Source organism: Agelaius phoeniceus, chromosome 5, assembly GCF_051311805.1.
Source record: "Agelaius phoeniceus isolate bAgePho1 chromosome 5, bAgePho1.hap1, whole genome shotgun sequence".
Classification (NCBI taxonomy): Eukaryota; Metazoa; Chordata; class Aves; order Passeriformes; family Icteridae; genus Agelaius; species Agelaius phoeniceus.
Window position 1 is genome coordinate 38,551,161 of NC_135269.1, and position 17,391 is coordinate 38,568,551.

At 42.0% G+C, this 17,391-nt stretch overlaps 1 protein-coding gene across 3 annotated transcripts in view; it reads left to right on the plus strand.

The window, feature by feature from the left end:
• PTPRB (protein tyrosine phosphatase receptor type B) overlaps positions 1-8,730 on the plus strand; it is a 62,695-nt gene extending 53,965 nt beyond the window's left edge. For all 3 annotated transcript variants that reach the window (XM_054631318.2, XM_077178829.1, XM_077178828.1), the window contains 3 exons: positions 426-561; positions 2,972-3,092; positions 4,000-8,730. In XM_054631318.2, the coding sequence (XP_054487293.2) occupies positions 426-561; positions 2,972-3,092; positions 4,000-4,022 (280 nt within the window). In that variant the 3' untranslated portion in view covers positions 4,023-8,730. The remainder of the gene's footprint in view (positions 1-425; positions 562-2,971; positions 3,093-3,999) is intronic.
• Positions 8,731-17,391: the final 8,661 nt, after the last annotated feature.

A 17,391-nucleotide genomic window follows, 5' to 3' on the forward strand; every position in this document is an offset into this window, starting at 1 on the left:
CCTGATTGTAGAATCTGAGCCCTCCACCATTATATGGGCTGAGGCTTGTGTCTTACATGACCCTGCCTGTGTCTGCCTGGACAGCATGGGCTGCAGCATGTCAGATGTCTGCTGTGTCCCACAGCTGCATCTCTGGAGGAAGAGGTTTCAAAGTTAGAGTCAGGTGCAGCCTTTCAGTGTATGTCAATGACTGGGTTAATCCAAAGCAGAAAGCAGTGCAGGCAGTAGCAGAGATACCTCTACCATTACTATCCTTTCCTCCTTCCTAAATAAATTCTGTTATAAAGTGGTTTAAAGGCCCAAAGATGCCATTTGAACAACTTGCTTCTCACCCTGGAGATCTGAACTTTACAAAAGTATCACATGAAGATAGTGAATGCTTTGATCCATCTGCTTTTAAATCTCTTGGGTGTTTTCTTTTCCAGTGCTGGTGTTGGCAGGACTGGCACATTCATTGCACTGGACCGAATTCTGCAGCAGCTGGATTCAAAGGACACTGTTGACATTTATGCAGCAGTCCATGATCTAAGGCTTCACCGTGTTCACATGGTTCAGACAGAGGTAAGGTTTGGATAGCCTGCTATGCCTACAGTATGGAATAATCAATCTCATCTTAAAGGCTCTCAAAGCACTTTGCACTTACTCCACTGTGAAATACAAGTTAAATGTATTTTAGCTCTGTGAGAATTTCCAGTTCAGGTCTTTTTCCATTGGCTCTCTTAGAGAGGGTCCAAACCATAACAAAATGAAGTTATGCTTCTTGTAGATTTCTTCCTTTTCTTTCCCCAGCCCCATAATCACCCCAGCAGCATTATGCATCAGGCACTTAACAGCTCACAGTTGCTTCACTGCAGAGTCCAGTAAATGAGCTTTAAGTGGAGATAGGTCCTTCAGGGATGGGTTTGGAATACAAGTGTAAAACAAACAGATAGGTTGACATAAGGGGAAAGAGGAATGCAGGACAGAGAAAATTAGATGTATGCAATTTTAAAATTCTGGCCACTGTGACCTTGTGCCTTTGCTGTTTATGTTTTATTGAGCTGCTCTCTCATTTTCATTACAATGATTTTGGAAAGTTGATTGGCATTCTCCTAATATAATGTACTATGCAAAAGCAAGTACATTTGTTCTCAAAGTTCAGAAAAAGTAAATGTTTTGTATTTTTTTTTCTGTGCTTTTAAAATGGCAAGAAAATCATGTTATACTGATAGAAGCTAAACATTTAGGAGCTGATTTAATAAAGGTGTTTTGTGGAGTTACTCTGTACATTTTCCCTGTGAACCGTTAATAGAAGAATGAAAACAAGTTTGATGCATCTGCCTGATGCATCAAGTAGCTTGATACTAATGGAGCTCTTTGCTGCAATTTGGAAACCAGTTTGTCAGTGACAGTGTTTTCTGATAGATGTAAAAGTCTCGTATGGCTATAAAGGGAGGCCCAGCTGGGAACACAAAACAAAGGGGCTCCTGGAAATATCTTAATCACAGAAGACCTTCTTTTGGAGTTCCCAGCCTAGTCTCTGCATCTTCAGAGACAGATCCTCCTACATTCCCATCATCTGTAGTCTGCAAAGGCAGACAGACATCTCAGGAGGATGGCTCTTTTTCCCTAGCTGGAAAAAAGAGGCAACTACCTCAAGAGCCTAAATTTTACTTACAAACACCTAAAGTTGTGTGATACAAAACCTGCCTTTGGCATGAGCTTGACATGACATCTAAGTCAAAAGGCAGCCAGATCCCCACAAAAGTCAAAGGCCACAGTACCATCATACTTGGCAATATTCCGTCACAGAAAAACAGCAGCAACAAAACAATGCCTCTGCTTCAGTCTTGGCTCAGCATTGTTTAAGACAAGGGCCTGGAGGTGGAGACAGGCAAGGGAAAGCTGTGCATCAGCTCAAAAGGCAGCATGCTACAGCAGCTATAACCATTCCAGTTGAAAAATGGTCTTTGCCAAGGAAGTCTCCATGCTGGGGCGACTTTCATGGTGTTGGTGGGTGCAGGGTTCTGCTCTGCAGAGAGAGCAGCTGCATGTGCATAAAGGCAGATATCCTCACTTTCCCAGAGCCAGAGCACTGAGAGAAAGACACAGAGCATGTGAGGGGAGAAAATACATATACTTATTGGAGAAATTATGTTTTTGAGATAATGTTAGAAAGGTACACCTTGATATATAAACATGCTCGGCCTAACATTTGGGTACCGTGTTATACTAATTGAAAGACTATTATGACCTGACCTATGTCATAAACCACAAAGAGTAGCAAAGCATGAAAGTTTATTAATCTATTCTGTCAAGATAGTTTGGTGAGTAATCAACAGTCAATAACATGCTGACCCTCCTTACTTTGGTTGTGAATGTCATCTTAGCTCCATTCTATGAAAGGCATTCTTCAGAAAAAACTGTCATCTTCTCTATAGTGAGAAACAATCTTAGAACTTATACTGGATCTGAAAAAAATAGTTTTTTCAGAGATTTTTCTGATTTTTTTCAGAGATTTAGGTTTCTCACAGTTGTCTGAAATATTTATATGTTATTGTAAAATTCTGTGGAAAATTTTTCTTTTCAGAACAAAAAAGAAAAATCAGGAAATTGTTTGTCTTTCCTGCATGCTTCCCTGTGCATATTAATTCTTCTACATATACTTTATACCAAAGCATTCAGAAGTAGTAGCTATCCAACACAGTGCCATGTGAAATTGCTCTTTACAGTTGCTAAAGCCTTCATTAATGGCATGATCTGTCAAAACATACTGTGGTCATTTATGTTTTACTGGTATTATTTCTAAAGAGAGGTGATCACAAAAGTTTACTATAATTAGTAGTGTGAAAAGGAGATTAATTTTAGAATTATATTTTAATTTTTAACACCACCCTTGATTTTTTGAGGGAGTTAGCTTGTAATGATTTTTCACAGTACAGAAAATTAAATTACAAAATTCCTCAGTGTCTTGAAAACAAATCTTTTGCAGTGTCAATATGTGTATCTACATCAATGTGTGAGAGATGTGTTAAGAGCCAGAAAACTTCGCAGTGAACAAGAAAATCCCTTATTTCCAATATATGAAAATGTGAATCCAGAGTATCACAGAGGTAACTGCAAGTTTATCTAATTGTAAAATGTTTCAAATGTAGTAGCTCACTGACAGTGTAATTGAGGGGGAATTGTGCTATCCTTAACCATTGATATTTCTTTACTTCCTGGACCTTCATTTGTTCCCTCTGCTCTTTTCATTCTTGCAGTTATGTCTTTATTTTCTCCATTAGTAGTCATTATAGCATCACTTCCTGCTCCCACCTTACCTTTATGCTCTCACTATCCATAAGCAACTGAGAACACTGACAGCACTCACTGGGCTCTTCTGCCATTCATGGGGTTCAATTTCTGTCTGCATTGCTCTCATCTGCTGTTGACAATACAGGTGGCCTTGGGAGACTTCCCATCTGCTTTGACTGGAAAATATAAGTGTTCTAGGCTGGGCTCTTTCTTTCTCCTCAGACTCCCCATCCTTGTAGACTCCTTTTCCAGTCCCTTGCTGATAAGAGTGTCAGGAGTAGCAAACCTGGCACTAGCACTGCTCTTCACTCCTGGGCCCATGGCCAGAGGACCAGTGTGGAGAAGCTGTAAGCAGTGGTGACCTTGTGCCTTGGTAGGGCTGATTCCTAAAGGATGTAGAAGTTTTAAGGTCAAGACAGAAGGATCTCAGTAGTTCCACAAATTTGGACATTAGGAATTAGGATTATATCATGAGAAATCCAAATAATTTTCTTGATCTAGCCTGTAGAAATCAGAGTTCTCATAGACAGGTAGAACAGGCTTGGAGGAGACCAAGAACTGAAACATCCAGCTTTCACACATTGAGAGACCAAGCAGAGGTAGGATCTGAACTTTAGCTGTAACATCCATCACCAGCTAGTGCTGCTCCCACACAGCCACCTCAGAGCACTGCTGAATCTGTGTTGGTTTACTTTTTCTAATCTCATTTTTCCTTGCTTTCAGATGCTGTTTATTCAAGGCACTAAGAATGTTAGAGATATCTGCTTTTGTGAACACATTTGTTAACTAGGGGTTTTGTTTTGGTTTTTTTATGTATGTATTTCATGCACCAGAAAGGTGCCAGACCTTTTGGATGAGACTGTGTATAATTTATTGGTCTGGTGATTTTTTAAAGATATATAATTTAAATGTAATAGATATTAATGTATATAATTGTATTTTGGCATTATGTAAATATGTATTTTTTTCCATATTGTTTATATTAATATTATGCTTCGGATAATACTATTTTTTTCTTATCACAGTTTTTATAAACTGTTCTACATAAACTATTTTAAATTGTATGGCTAACAGGACTGCTACGTTTGGGGCGCTATTGGCATGACATGGAAAAAGTCCTATACAGAGAACCTCATTTTTAAAAAATATTCAGTCTTTGTGAGTTGAAATAAGCTACTATTAAGCAAGGAACAGTAGTCCTGTATAGCAATTACAATGCTACTCTACACTTTAAACTTACTGCTTTTCATCTGAGAAAAATGGGAGTAACCCATATCACAGTGGCATACCTTTTACAGAACTCATTAATAACTGACCAAAACAGGGTTCACCTCACTAGAAGCAACAGTTTCAGTCTAGTGTGACATAGTAGAAAAATATCAAACAACATACCTGCAGTGAAGTCTAGCAGACCTTTCTCTGACCACATACTCTGGGGGGAAACAGGTCACATACTGGTTTCTTTACTCTGGTTGAAGAGAGCAGAATCAGACCACAACTTGTGTCTGTGCACTTTCACGTGTGCAAAATTTTTATTAAGAAAGGTGTTCAAAGACACTCCTCAGACATTTGTGTTAACAAACCTGTGAGGATGTGAAGTCTGGCAACTTCCATAGCTGATCTGAAACAATGCTGTACCACGACAGCAAAAAAAGTAGAGAGATGGCAAACATATTGAAACAAGAACATATAAAGGTATATATCCCACAGTTTACTCAGCTGGAGTAAAGCTGCACTTTGCCCCAAGTGCTGGTATCTTTCAAATGCCACTTGCTTTCACTGTGGGACAGTTTGGCCCCAGCATGTCTCCATAGAAAGAATTCTCCTCTGGAATATTACATGATGTCACCACCACAGGGGTAGATGGAATGGGAAATGGCTCATCAGGGAATGTAGGCTGGCAGGGCTGTCCTGATCATAGAATCATCATGTTTTGGGTTGGAAGAGACATTAAAGATCATCTAGTTCCAACCCCCATGCCTCCAGGCAGGGGCTCATTACTGAAAACATGTTTAAAATTCAAAACATATCAACTTAATTTTTTATCAATAAAAGAACTGAATGATAGCAAGAAATACAAGTCAAAGAGCATTTACCAGGTATCCTGCCCAGCCAAGTAGATTATGCACAGCCTCTCTCTCCTCTGCAAAGAGGCATCTCATTCAGGGGTCTAAACACTCTGTTCAGCTATTACTTATCTTTATAAAATGCTCCTCAAACAAATAGTGAAAAGCCAGTACACAGTTCATCTCCACCATGAAAAGAAGGAAGGGATTCATAGTTCTTCTTTCATATAGCTACCCATACTTTTCATAGAGAAAACTTAGCTTGTTGCTGAAGACAAGTGCCGGAATTCCACTTCTGTTTTGGAGAAAAATAAATACTTCTGAAGGCCTTCTGAGAATCAGTAAGTAGCTAACTGAGTGCCTAACTGAGGAACTCCTGTGCCACAGCAGGACTGTGCATATCCATGTTACTCTAGTTTTCCTAGAGAAGGTAACAGCCTGATAACAGTCACTCTTCCTATTCCATCTGGAATCTCATCCTTTCTTGACCAAATACACCCACATGCTTCAGAAGCCACCGTTCAAATCAGCTCTCACAGCTGCTCCAAACATGTAAACTTGGTCATTCTTTTTAGGTGTTTCTGAAGGAAAATACAGCTCATTCCTCCTGCACGTCCTCTTTGGCACAACACAAACTTCAAAATTCACAATTCACCACCCTTAATGGAAACCAAAGAAGAAGGCAACTAGCATAAGGGTGGAAGACATTTTCACAGAGGAAAGTCTAAGAAAAACCACAAAGAAATGAGCACATTTTCTGCAGATGCCTTCTTTTCTCTATTTCCTTTGCTAGATGGCTAGATGAGCAAGCAAGGACAAACAAGCATGGTAGCTTTAGATTGATTGTTGATCAGGCTAATAACTTCTGCACTTAAGGCATAGTGAAAACTACTGTTGTGTTACATGCACTGCATTTGGTCCTTTCTTTTTTGCAGGGGTAGCCGAGGAACAAGGATCACCATGTTAGTTACCAGCAGTACAATTACACTGTTAACACACACCAAGTGTACCCTATACATTACCTCACACTCTCTATCACCATGTCATTTTTTAATGCTGAGGGAAGTGGAGCTCACTCAATGCTATATATTCTGAGGGCAAAAGTCTGATTGTATGCTCTGTATATGTGTTGTTCATCATTTTCAGAGACACACATCATTCTGCAGTTTATTTTATCATTCTCAGCTCCCCTGTCTGCAGCTACAGAGTTTGTACATGTCTACCCAAAATTATGTCATAGCAGACAGCTAGTTTCACCTTTTCTCTCAGTTAATAATGGACATTGTTCAGAAGCCTCTTCCTCCTCATCACTTCATAACATGACAGATGACCTTAAACACTCTGGCACAATGCTCTTGAGCAGCTTTACATTTCTGCCCAAGTAGGTCACATATGAGATGTATACACACATTATTGCTCTGGTTCTGCTCTCTAGCCAGTTCTGCTCATATGAAACCAGTGTAAATCCACTGAGAAAAAGTAAAAAAGTATCTATGTAGCATTTTTTAAATATACAACACCTACTTATCAGTATAAGTAGTTATATTTATTGTGCCTCTAAGCTGAATAACAGGACTGATGGGAAATTGTTAATGTAACAAGAATAGATTTGAGGGAGCTTGTGTGCTGAACGAAGACAGCTCTTAAGGAAAAAGATGTCTTTTGAATGTCCTTGATGAAGTTCAGAATTCCCTTCTTGATGTTTCCCAATAATAATGTTAGAAAGCAAGGCTAGTGTTGTTGCTGATCCATAAGCTAAGATTTGCACACTTGGAGCCCATCCTTTGAATCTCTGCATGGTCCACAAAGCTACCTGAGTACTTTCATGAAAAAGTCAACTGGAATGCTTGCCTGAAGACAATACTGTTCCACTTCTGAAGCACTTGCAGGGTTGGGCTTTTAGGTTAATTCAAATTTTTGTATTGAAAGTTATTTAATAATGAAAAAATTGTAATAAATATTTTTTTTAAATCTGTGCAATAAAATTACAAGATCCACTAGCGATTGTAGGGGGAAAAATAGATTTTACATAGCTGGAGTTGATAAATGATATTTTTTGTTACTAATGGAACACAAAAGTGGGTGAGAGAAATAGGCATACTGTGAAGATGTCAAAAAGTGCAACTTTATACATTTTTCTCTGCTGCTATAGTTATTTAGCAATAAATAATGCCTAAAATGCCAGAAATATTATTTTGTGCCATAATATGCAATGAATTTGCTTCCAATTGTAGAACAGAGAAAAGAAAATGTGTGAGCTTTAAGTTTATATAATGTATTGTATATGGTTATTTACACTTTGACTTTGAAAGCACAAAGTTAAACACTAGACAGATAGGAGTACATGAGCACTTAGCTGTGCTCCTCAGCCTGGGGTTTAATATATGGGCTAGAGGAATAAGAACAATAGCCATCAAGTCACTCTATCAGCATCTCTCTCCAAGGCCACAGAACAGAGAAATGCATCTGACACTCAGAGATACAGCCTACCACAGCCACAGCTTCATGCCCAAGGAGTGCCTTGGCAGGTGCTTAACATTGATTCAGATTTCTTTCAGTACTTCAGACGTACAGTTAGTGTAAATAAAATGCAATATAGAATGACCACCACTCCCTCATGGCCCTGTCACAGATGTCTGGGCTCTGGAGCTGTGAGCTCTGGGACCCGGAATCCCAGGATGCTGTAACTTTGAATTGAAATGGGTGCTCACCCCAGTATTTGGGCAACTTACTATAGACCCTGTGCCCCCAACTGTCTCCCTCATGCTGACAAAATCAAACTCCTGACCTGTTGGGAGCGCCTCTGTGGCCTAAGCAAACTGGTTTGTTGTCAGTGACCTCACAGATCAACAGCTGGTTCAAACTGGGACTTTTTTGTTTTAAGGCTTGCAGAAAATACTGGAGACTAGGGACCAGCTAATTGAGAAAAAACTGTGGAACTGGAACACACACAGTGTCAGCAATGCTGGTAGTCCAATATCCATGACAGTTTAGTTGTTTCTTGGTTTTTTGGAAGCTAGAGAAATACTGTAAGTAACGATAGGACGCTAAATATATATTGCTCTAGAGCAGGGCAGTACACTATAGTGAAAACCCCACAGTTTTGAAATTTGGCTAGCCATAAATTCTTTTCCAGTGCTTGGATTAAAGGGTCTGGAAAACATCTTCAGTATTTATTCCATGCTCATATGCAATATAATTACTTATAATTGTGTTTCTAACAAACACTGGGTGAACACAGAATTGTGCTACTATTGTCAATTTAATTTATGCATTTAAGTATATTTTTATATTTTTAGCTACAGTCAACAAATCAAATATATTTGAGTGTATTTTACACATTTTTAGAAATACTTCATGAATAAAACATCCATTTTAAAAAAAATCATATTCTTGTCTTCTGTTTGACTGCCTTTTCATTATGGATTTTATTGTCCTGCTGCTCAGAGGAAAGGTCATAAGTGAGTTTGATTTCAATTGAGACAGTCTTCAGAGAGCATTAAATTCATCAGAAGCCTCAGCCTGCTGGGGGAAAAGAGGCTCTGCTGTTGCCCGCTGGCCAGATTAGTGCCCATGTGGAAAGATACCATTGTTCTCTGCTCCCTGGTTTTGTGCCCTCCTTTAATAGGCCAGATACTGTCTGGGTTATGCAGTGGGTATTTGAAACCACAGTGGGTCTTGAACTTGAGTGCCTGTTATTTTAGAGACATTTTGCCAGGCAGTTGCACCAATTAGCACGGCACTGCATTTCCATCGCTGCCTGCCCCTCGAGGATCTGAGCCATGCTTTTTAACAAATGTATTTCTGCTCCTCCTGCTCTCCACAGGTCTTAAAAACCAATAGCATAACTGTCCTTGTGGGGTCAGGGTGCTTGGCAGTAGCGTGTTTGCTGCTAATGCTCTGTCTCAGTTACTCCTTATTGGTCATCAGAAGTGTTTAAGACAAGTTTACTTTAGAGGAAGGATGATTTATTGACTTGTACTGTGAACTATTTGCTGAGGGGATGTGTAGCAAAGGCAGAGGGAGTTGTGAGATTTTTTCTTCATGATATAAAAGTTTATCTCTGGGTTCTGCTCTGTCCTGAAACCAATGTAGACACAAAAGAGAAGTGAAAAAGATAAAATAATGTACAGTTAATATCTCTACACAAGAAAAACAAGGCCAACATTGCAGACAAAGATAGATAAGAATGTTTTGACAAGGTACAGCAAGGAAACTAAAGAGTCTCTTCTAGTTCAACAAGAACACAGTGGTTGATTCCTGTTAAAATATCCCCAGAATCTAGTTTTTAACTTTGATATTTTTATGTGCATTTGATTTGTACCTGGGCTTCATACCTACAAGCTGATGGTTTTGTCTGATAAAGTCAGCTCCTGTACCCTAATCTCAGTTTTCTGTCTGTGCCTGTCTTCACTTCAGTTGCTTTATTATGCCCTAGAAATAGCTGCTTAGACATCTTATGGCAGGCAGGACATAGCAATGCTGGTATATCAGCAAATACCACAAGTGAAAATTTCAGATGTTACTAGCCAAGGCTTTGCACATCACTCTGGTACAATACCACTCCCAACTTGTGAAAAAAAGAAAAAACAAGAACAACAACAACAAAAACACCACAGGAGAAAAAGAGAGAAAAAAAAGCACTTCATAATTTGTGGAGATGTTCCAAAAGCAAGAAGCCTTTCTCCTGTTGCCAAGGTCAGTGCTCTGTGGGGCTGGGGGATGCTCTGCAGTGGCTGCACAGGCCATGGGCAGGCTGGGAGGCAGCCGTGGCGTGGCTGGGCTGGATTGGTCACTGAGCCACCCATGGGCTCCCCCCAGAACTGACCTGCTGTTGGTTCTCCTCAGGCCACAGCTGCAGCTTCTTGGGGTCTGGCTCCTGCAGGTGCCTGGCATCCTCTTTATACCCCAGCTGGGTGCTTACTGCACCGTGCAGAACCTCGCTACAATGAGCAGCTTTCCTTGGGGTGAGAGATGGTCCCAGCTCCAGAGATCTGGAGTGTCAGCAGCACGGAGCAGGCACAAAGGCACCTTGGTCCAAAGCATTTTGTGGACCTCAAAGCCTTTAAGTCTCCAGGGAAAACATCACCTCAGCACCCACAGCTTTGCTGTTGAGAGGTCCTGGTGCCCCCAAAAGAGGCTCAAGTTCCCCTGAGGGCTCTCACTGACCAGGCAGGGTCCCTGCTGTTGGCACAGGGAGGGTATGCTCCAAGCCCAATTGCAGGCTGCCCTCCCCACCCCTCCTGACTCAAATTCCCAGTCAGAAAGGGTGGCAGAAGCATGTCCTAGCCAACAGAGTGCTCCAGGTGGTGCACACAGCTTCAGGGAGGGAGGGGACTGTGAGGTAGCCCAGCTGGCATTCAGCACTGCTGTGAGTGGTGTGTGCCCCTGCCATGCTGAGGCCTTCAGTCACTGAGCTGTGGGGCCGCAGCGCGTGGTGGGGGCTGCAGAGATGCGTGATGGGGACACACCAGCTCTACCAGTGCCCCATCCCAAGGCTGACAGGAATCTGTACATTCCAGAGGCCCAGAGCATGAGCCAAGATCAGTGCCAAGAGCCAAGCCAAGAGGGCAACAGCCATGGCCTTGTGCAGCAGCCGAATGCCAGGCTCCAGGCACCACTGGCAAGTCCTGTGGCTGCTTGGCCAGACATCATTGTACACAGCTTTTTGCACACTCATGCCAAAATCCCTGCCAAATTACACTGTGTCCTTGCTTGCCTTTGGTGGTTGCTTGCTGTTGCTGCCAAACCAAACCAGTAGCAGGTAGAGCAGCTGCTTCTTACCAAGGATAAAGGCAGAGATTTCTCATGTTCCTGACACCCATGAGGGCACACAGCCTTGTTCACAGAGGACACCTGAGACCTGCAATTTTAGTCCTCTCAGGACAAGAAGGGGCCCAAACCTGGATATTTCTGCCCCTGAAAATCTTAACTCATTTTTCAAAAAGAGAAACTGTTCTTTCCAAAGGAGAGAGCAGGTATAAAGGGGTGAGCTGAGTGAACCCCTCCTGGAGATCCATGTCTTCCAGCAGCCCTTTTTCAAAGGTTGGATCTCATGGATGTTTTCTGTGTATCTGTCTAGGCTGGGCTGGTTTGCACAAAGCATTAAAACTATCCATGTTTTACTATGCAATGCCCAAGTGCATCCTCATTCATAGGTTCAAAACATGGGCAGAAGAAAGCTGAATATGAGGCTACTATAACACCATCATAAAAACTCTTTGGTGGGTTATCAGGAGCATAAATTTGACTTTGATCTGGTACTTCTTTCTTTCTTTCAAAATCCTGTCTCCAATTCTAGCTCAGAAAATTTTACTTTGGAAACTTAGTAATAGTTTTGAGAATTAACTCTTTCCATTATAATCATAAAATCTCTCCCAGTCCTGTTGGATACGTGGGATACATATACTTGGGTTTTGTCTAGATTGGGCTTGAGGCTGTAGTGTGGCCAGCACAGGAAGAAAGCCCTCCAATTCTGTTTTCCATACCATAGAGAGTAAAGAATCTTGAAGTTAAAGAAGAGACTAGGGGCATTCCGGATAAGAACACCCAAATGTCCTGGAAAATCAAATAGAGACCATATGGCCTGTAGTAAAGCTACCCAAATAGCTTTGGTATGAATGGAGCTACACTGTAAAAACACAGAATAAAAATAATTGGATGCAGAAAGCAAAGTGAAGATGTTCAGAATGCTCCACACATCTTAGCTAGAGAAAAAATGTTGTACAAATAAAAGACAGCTACAGAAAGGTCCATGTGTTAATTGGGGGCATTTCTCCTGCCTGTCAATGACTAAAGTTGCAGTAATGAAACCACTAGGAGAAAAAGATGGATAGTTGCAAAGGCAATAAAGAGATATATAATGTCCAAAGTATCAAACATCAGAAAATATACACTCAAGACACCAGACATGATAAATGCCAGCATCCTATTGTCTTATCATTGGATCTGAAAGACACCTGGAGCCAAATTATTTGTGAGAATCCAACTTCGAAAGAATGAACTGTCAGACAACTGGAATTAATTAACAGCCAACAGTTCTGTGCTAGAAAGGTTGGAGAGTACTAAAAATATCCAAGGAGCTTGTTTCTTTACACATCATGCCAATTAGATCTGGTCAGGCTGTGACAAATTTTCTGTAAACATTCTGGTGAACAAGAAAGTCCCCCAGCATCCTCCAGCAGTTCCCAGGGTGAAATCTTGCCTCTAAAATGCCAGAGCTTTCAATTAGAAAAGTCAAGAATGGAAAAACCAAAAAGAAGTGCTAGTGTCAGGTATGTATTTCAGATCCTTGCCTTGGCAATATTCTTCACCACAAATTTGTGTTTACTTTGCTGGGATTAGATCTAAACATCTCATTGCACTGAGTCCATGAGAGAAAAAGAAGACAAGACAGAAAAGATTTTGAGTGAATTTTTCTGTTCTTGTCTAAGGAAGATCCATCCATTTCATTGGGGAAAAACACCAAAGACCTCCAACAGTATTGTGGTGACATCTTTTATTTATTTCCCCTTCTCTGAAAAAAAAGCCTGTGAAGGACCATATGGTGTGATCACAGGGGACAGTCTCTGTTGTGCTCCGAGCAGGGGGCTGAGCTGAGGAGCTCACACAGTGCAGGAGCACTCTCACCTCTCCCATGAGGTCCTTGCACCAAGGGGGGCCCAGCTCTCCTTCCTCACTCAGCCTCCCCTGGGAAAGACACACTGGAATTCTCTGTGTGGGATGCTGCTGTCCCCAAGGAAGTGGCTCTCTCCCACCTCCTCCTTTCCATCCCCTGTGCTGCCCACTTGTTCCCACATCTCTCTGCGTGCTGCCTTGCAGTGCAGCAGACTGGGGAAGTGACCTGTGTTAAAATTACCTTGTCAACAACAAAAACAAATAGCTATTTTTAATCTCCCCAGTTTGTTCCAGGGGAGAGAGTCAGAGGTTTTTGTGCAGCCATAGGCTCACAGGACATGAGTTGTCAGACATCACTCTCTTTGTTTCTCAGACTTTTCCCAATCCCTTAGTCCAGCTGCTCTGGCCAAACAAGATCTGCCACTCACAAGTCCCTCGCAGCTGTCCCCAGAAAATGAGACTCCAACCCACCTCAGCCCCCAGACTACCACCTATCCCCCTGAGGAACAGGAATGACGGGTTTGAAAAAAGGCTAGTCTAACACTGACTTTCCCAAAAATGCAAGTATGACCAATGGCTGGGTACCAGCCTCGAAGAGAAAGTGAAGGAAAAGCTCTGGATAGCAGCAGGAGGATGGATACTGGTTCATGTCCTGTGCTATGCCAAGCACACAAAAGCCCAGCATGGTGAGACTTTGTTCCCTGCCTCAACTTTCTCCAGGGAGATGGAAAAGCCGAGAGCCTTGTTAGTGTGACCAGGTCCCCTTTGCTCCTGAAGTGCCACTTTACATCTTCTAGTACCCACACATTGAAAGGGAGAATTGAATGCAGAGGCTTCACAAACAAATTTCTCATTTTTCTCCATATCCTCCCCCCTGCAGTTCTTATCTTCAGTAATTAAATTATGCAGCTGAGGAAAGTGATTCGGAAAACAGATGGCATGCAAGATGCTAGAGAAAACAGTGGTGCATTTTAAACCTTACAGCAGAGACACAGACAGATTTGGGTGGTATATGGGCCTTGAAGTAATTGAACTTCAAAGGCTGCTTGTGCACTGACCTTTAAGCAAAAGGAATGAATGGCCCTCCATCCTTCAACTTGATACTCACCATTAAGTATCCAAATCAAGCTTTTCTACGACCATTGTAGCTGGTCTAATCTGCCACAGAATGTGGTGTGACCTAACCAGGTCTTTGGTAAAACTGACAATGGTAGGAAATACGAGATCTGGGCAAGATGGAGCCCTGAAGCAAGCATTTCAGCCTGGCACAAGTCTGAAATGTAAGGGGAAAAGACACCAAAAAGAAGAGATCATTTATCTGTGTGAGGCTCTAGGCCCCTTGTCACCTGTCTTCCTTACATTTAAGGCCACAGCAGGCAAGGCTGGGTGAGGACCAGCTGCCACAGGTGCTGGCAGCACAAATGCCATGTCCCTAGCCATGCTGGATGTCCCCAGACATGCTGGAGGAGCACTGTGTGGTGGGAGCCCACTGCAGCAGGTCCAGCAGCACAGAATTGGAGCTCCTCTGCCACTACTACAGAGGAAAGGGGTTCACCAAAGACATTTGCCTCTGGATCTGCATTAAAAACATCTTCACTCAACACATAGGTGGTAAAAGAGATTGCTCCAGCTTGTGTTGGATGGAGCTATGGCCTCTGTCCAGGAAAATGGCACAGTCATCAGATCCCACCCTCTGAATGGTGGAGGTCGCCTTGTAATGGAATCCGTCACAGGAGGAGCTGGGGAGCCCTGCAGCTGTTTCCACTGCTGAACATATTTCCACTCAAAGCTGGAGGTAATTCTCAGGGAGATTAATAAATCGAACATAAAGAGTTTAAACCACCCAGATAAATAATGGCAGATGTTTAGGGATGGAATAACAGGCACAAGTATGAGTTATGTAGTGCCTGCAGTTCAAAGAAAATGAGTTCAAACTGCGAGGGCATTGTTCAGAGGAGCAGTAAGGGATAAAGCAACGGGGGAGGGAGGAAAAGGGAGGAAAAAGGAGGCAAAGCTGTCTCCCTTCCCTCAGATGTGTGAGTACCAACCCCTGCCAACATGGAGAGCCACATCTTCATTGCCAAGCTAGTATCCAGTGGAAGCAGCAGCAAGCACTGGCACTCACAGCCTCACAGCCTGGCCTGCACAGCCGGTTTCCCCAGAGCACTGCAGGCACTTAACTGGGCTGCTGATGTGCAGAAACGTTGAATTGCTCCACAAAACCTGCATCTCCCACAGATGCTTCAGCAGGGGATGGGAACTGGGCTAGCCTCTGAGGCTGGGGTGGAGGAACCATGTCCCCTGCAGCTCATATCTGTCTCTGTTTCAGTATCCAGCCCTTCATATAAAATCTAACCTCTGCATGTAGCAGTTCAGCTTCCTGTAAAAAATTCTGGCTTCCTGGGGTTGAGGGGAGACCCAACTTCAATTAATAACTCTACTGCCAGCCCTCTTCCTCATCCAAGGTCAGAGTACATTTTTACATGATACATTTGCCAGAAATTTGCTCTTGTGAAAGAGGAAGCAAATGCTTCACTGTCAACAAGACTGCAGCTCTTATGTGTTTGGTTTGTTTTTTTGTTTTGTTTTGTTTTTTTCTCAAAATATAGTGTTTAAACATAGAGGGACAAATTATCAGAACACTTTTGAACTACATAATGAGTATTGCTAATAGCCACTCTTGACTTGGCAGCACAGTCTTCAAGGTTATTTAGCAAAGCACAGAATGTACATCAAGCAAAATAAAAAGTTCATTCGAATATGTCTTTGCGAAATAAATTTCAAAGTAATCAATTTGGCTTTTCATTTTTAATTTTGTCTTTTTGTTTTGGCTATCAATAAAGGGAGAATTGAATGCAAAAACAACCTTGAAAATGTAACATAAGAGTTAGAGAGGAGTGATGGAAGAACAATAAAACAAAGAGCAATGCAAGTTGGTACAGAATGTCTTTGATCATTACAAAGCTAATTATTGAGAAAGACAGCTCAGTGTGCATGAATGCAGAATAATGATGAGTTGGGTAAACACTTACAGCACAATACATATGTATTTGTGTGCCTGGAGAGAGGGTGCTTAACAAGGAAGCAACAGAGGAAAATCAAAGCATGTGTGCATCACTCCAATAGCAGGATGCAGGGAAGGAAGAACTTCCAGTCCATCTTACTTTGAGGCACAGTTAGTGCTGCAATGAGCTTCCACTATGCAGTACTTGTTCTATTCCTGCAGAACAGGCTGTGAATCTGTATAGGTGCTATAAACAAAAATAACTAATTCCCACAAGGTTTCAATATAGGCCAAGGCATAATTTAAAAACTGACTTGAAATATGGAGTGTTGCCTAAACCATTTTCAATTTTGCTTTGCTTGGCATAGCAAGAATTCTGTGGGCACACATGCATGTCCTGTCAGTGAGGAAGACAGGTTACTGGCCAGTAGATTGTGTGCATGAATAAATGGCTTATGCCCAAAATAAGTCTGGAGGAAAAGCCCCCCTAGCCCCAAACCTGTTGACATTGATCCCAGGGAACATTGAGGTGTTCACCCCCAGCAAGGTCCTGCTTGCTGCATCCAGCTGTGCAAACTTCCTTCCCCTGGCAAGACTTTAGGCAGGGGTTCTCTGGTCGTGCATGAGTTTGCAGCAGAACTGGGCTGCTTTTTGGAAACAAAGATCAGCATGATGGTCCTGATGCTGCACTGGCAGAGCTTGAAGCTGGCAGTAGAAGTTGCTACTCTGCTTTACCTAGACCCGGACAGGATGGGGCTATTTCCATTGGGTTCTGCCTGCTTCAGGTCCTTCCTCAGGCACCAAAACCCATCCAAATTGCTGTAAACAATACCATGCAACACTGCTCTCAACTTCCCAGAAATTTCAACACAAAAAAGAATGGGAAATACATTTCTCTGAGCAAAACAGGTGAAAAAAAATAGGTTGAAACAGGTTAAAAAACATGGTACCACCACATGTCCCCAAAATGTCACCTAGTGACAGCTACTGGAGAAAAGGCTGCAGTTTCAGACCTAAACCATCAGCTACATGCCAACAAAACCCAGGGTTAGCTAGCACCAGTGTGTTTTTAGCAGCCTATCTGAAGGCTTTACAGTCACAGTTTTGCTTGCTGAGATGTTTCCTCCCACCAAAACATTTGGTCTGTACCTTTTGTCTTTATTTATTACCTTATATTTTCCAAGAATAGACAAGACATTTTATTATTCTGCGAGTATTCTTACTTCCTAATATTTGTTATTGAATCACCTGCCCGTCAAACTGAAGCTCATAAAGCTCCTGATTTGGCATATTTTTAAAAATGCAATTAATTTGCCCTTTATCTTGCCATTTAATATAATGGAAAAAAGTTACTGAGACACCTCATCCCACACCTGTGCTTGGGAGCTCAGTCTTCATTATTGCTTCGTGCTGACAATTCTGCAGCCC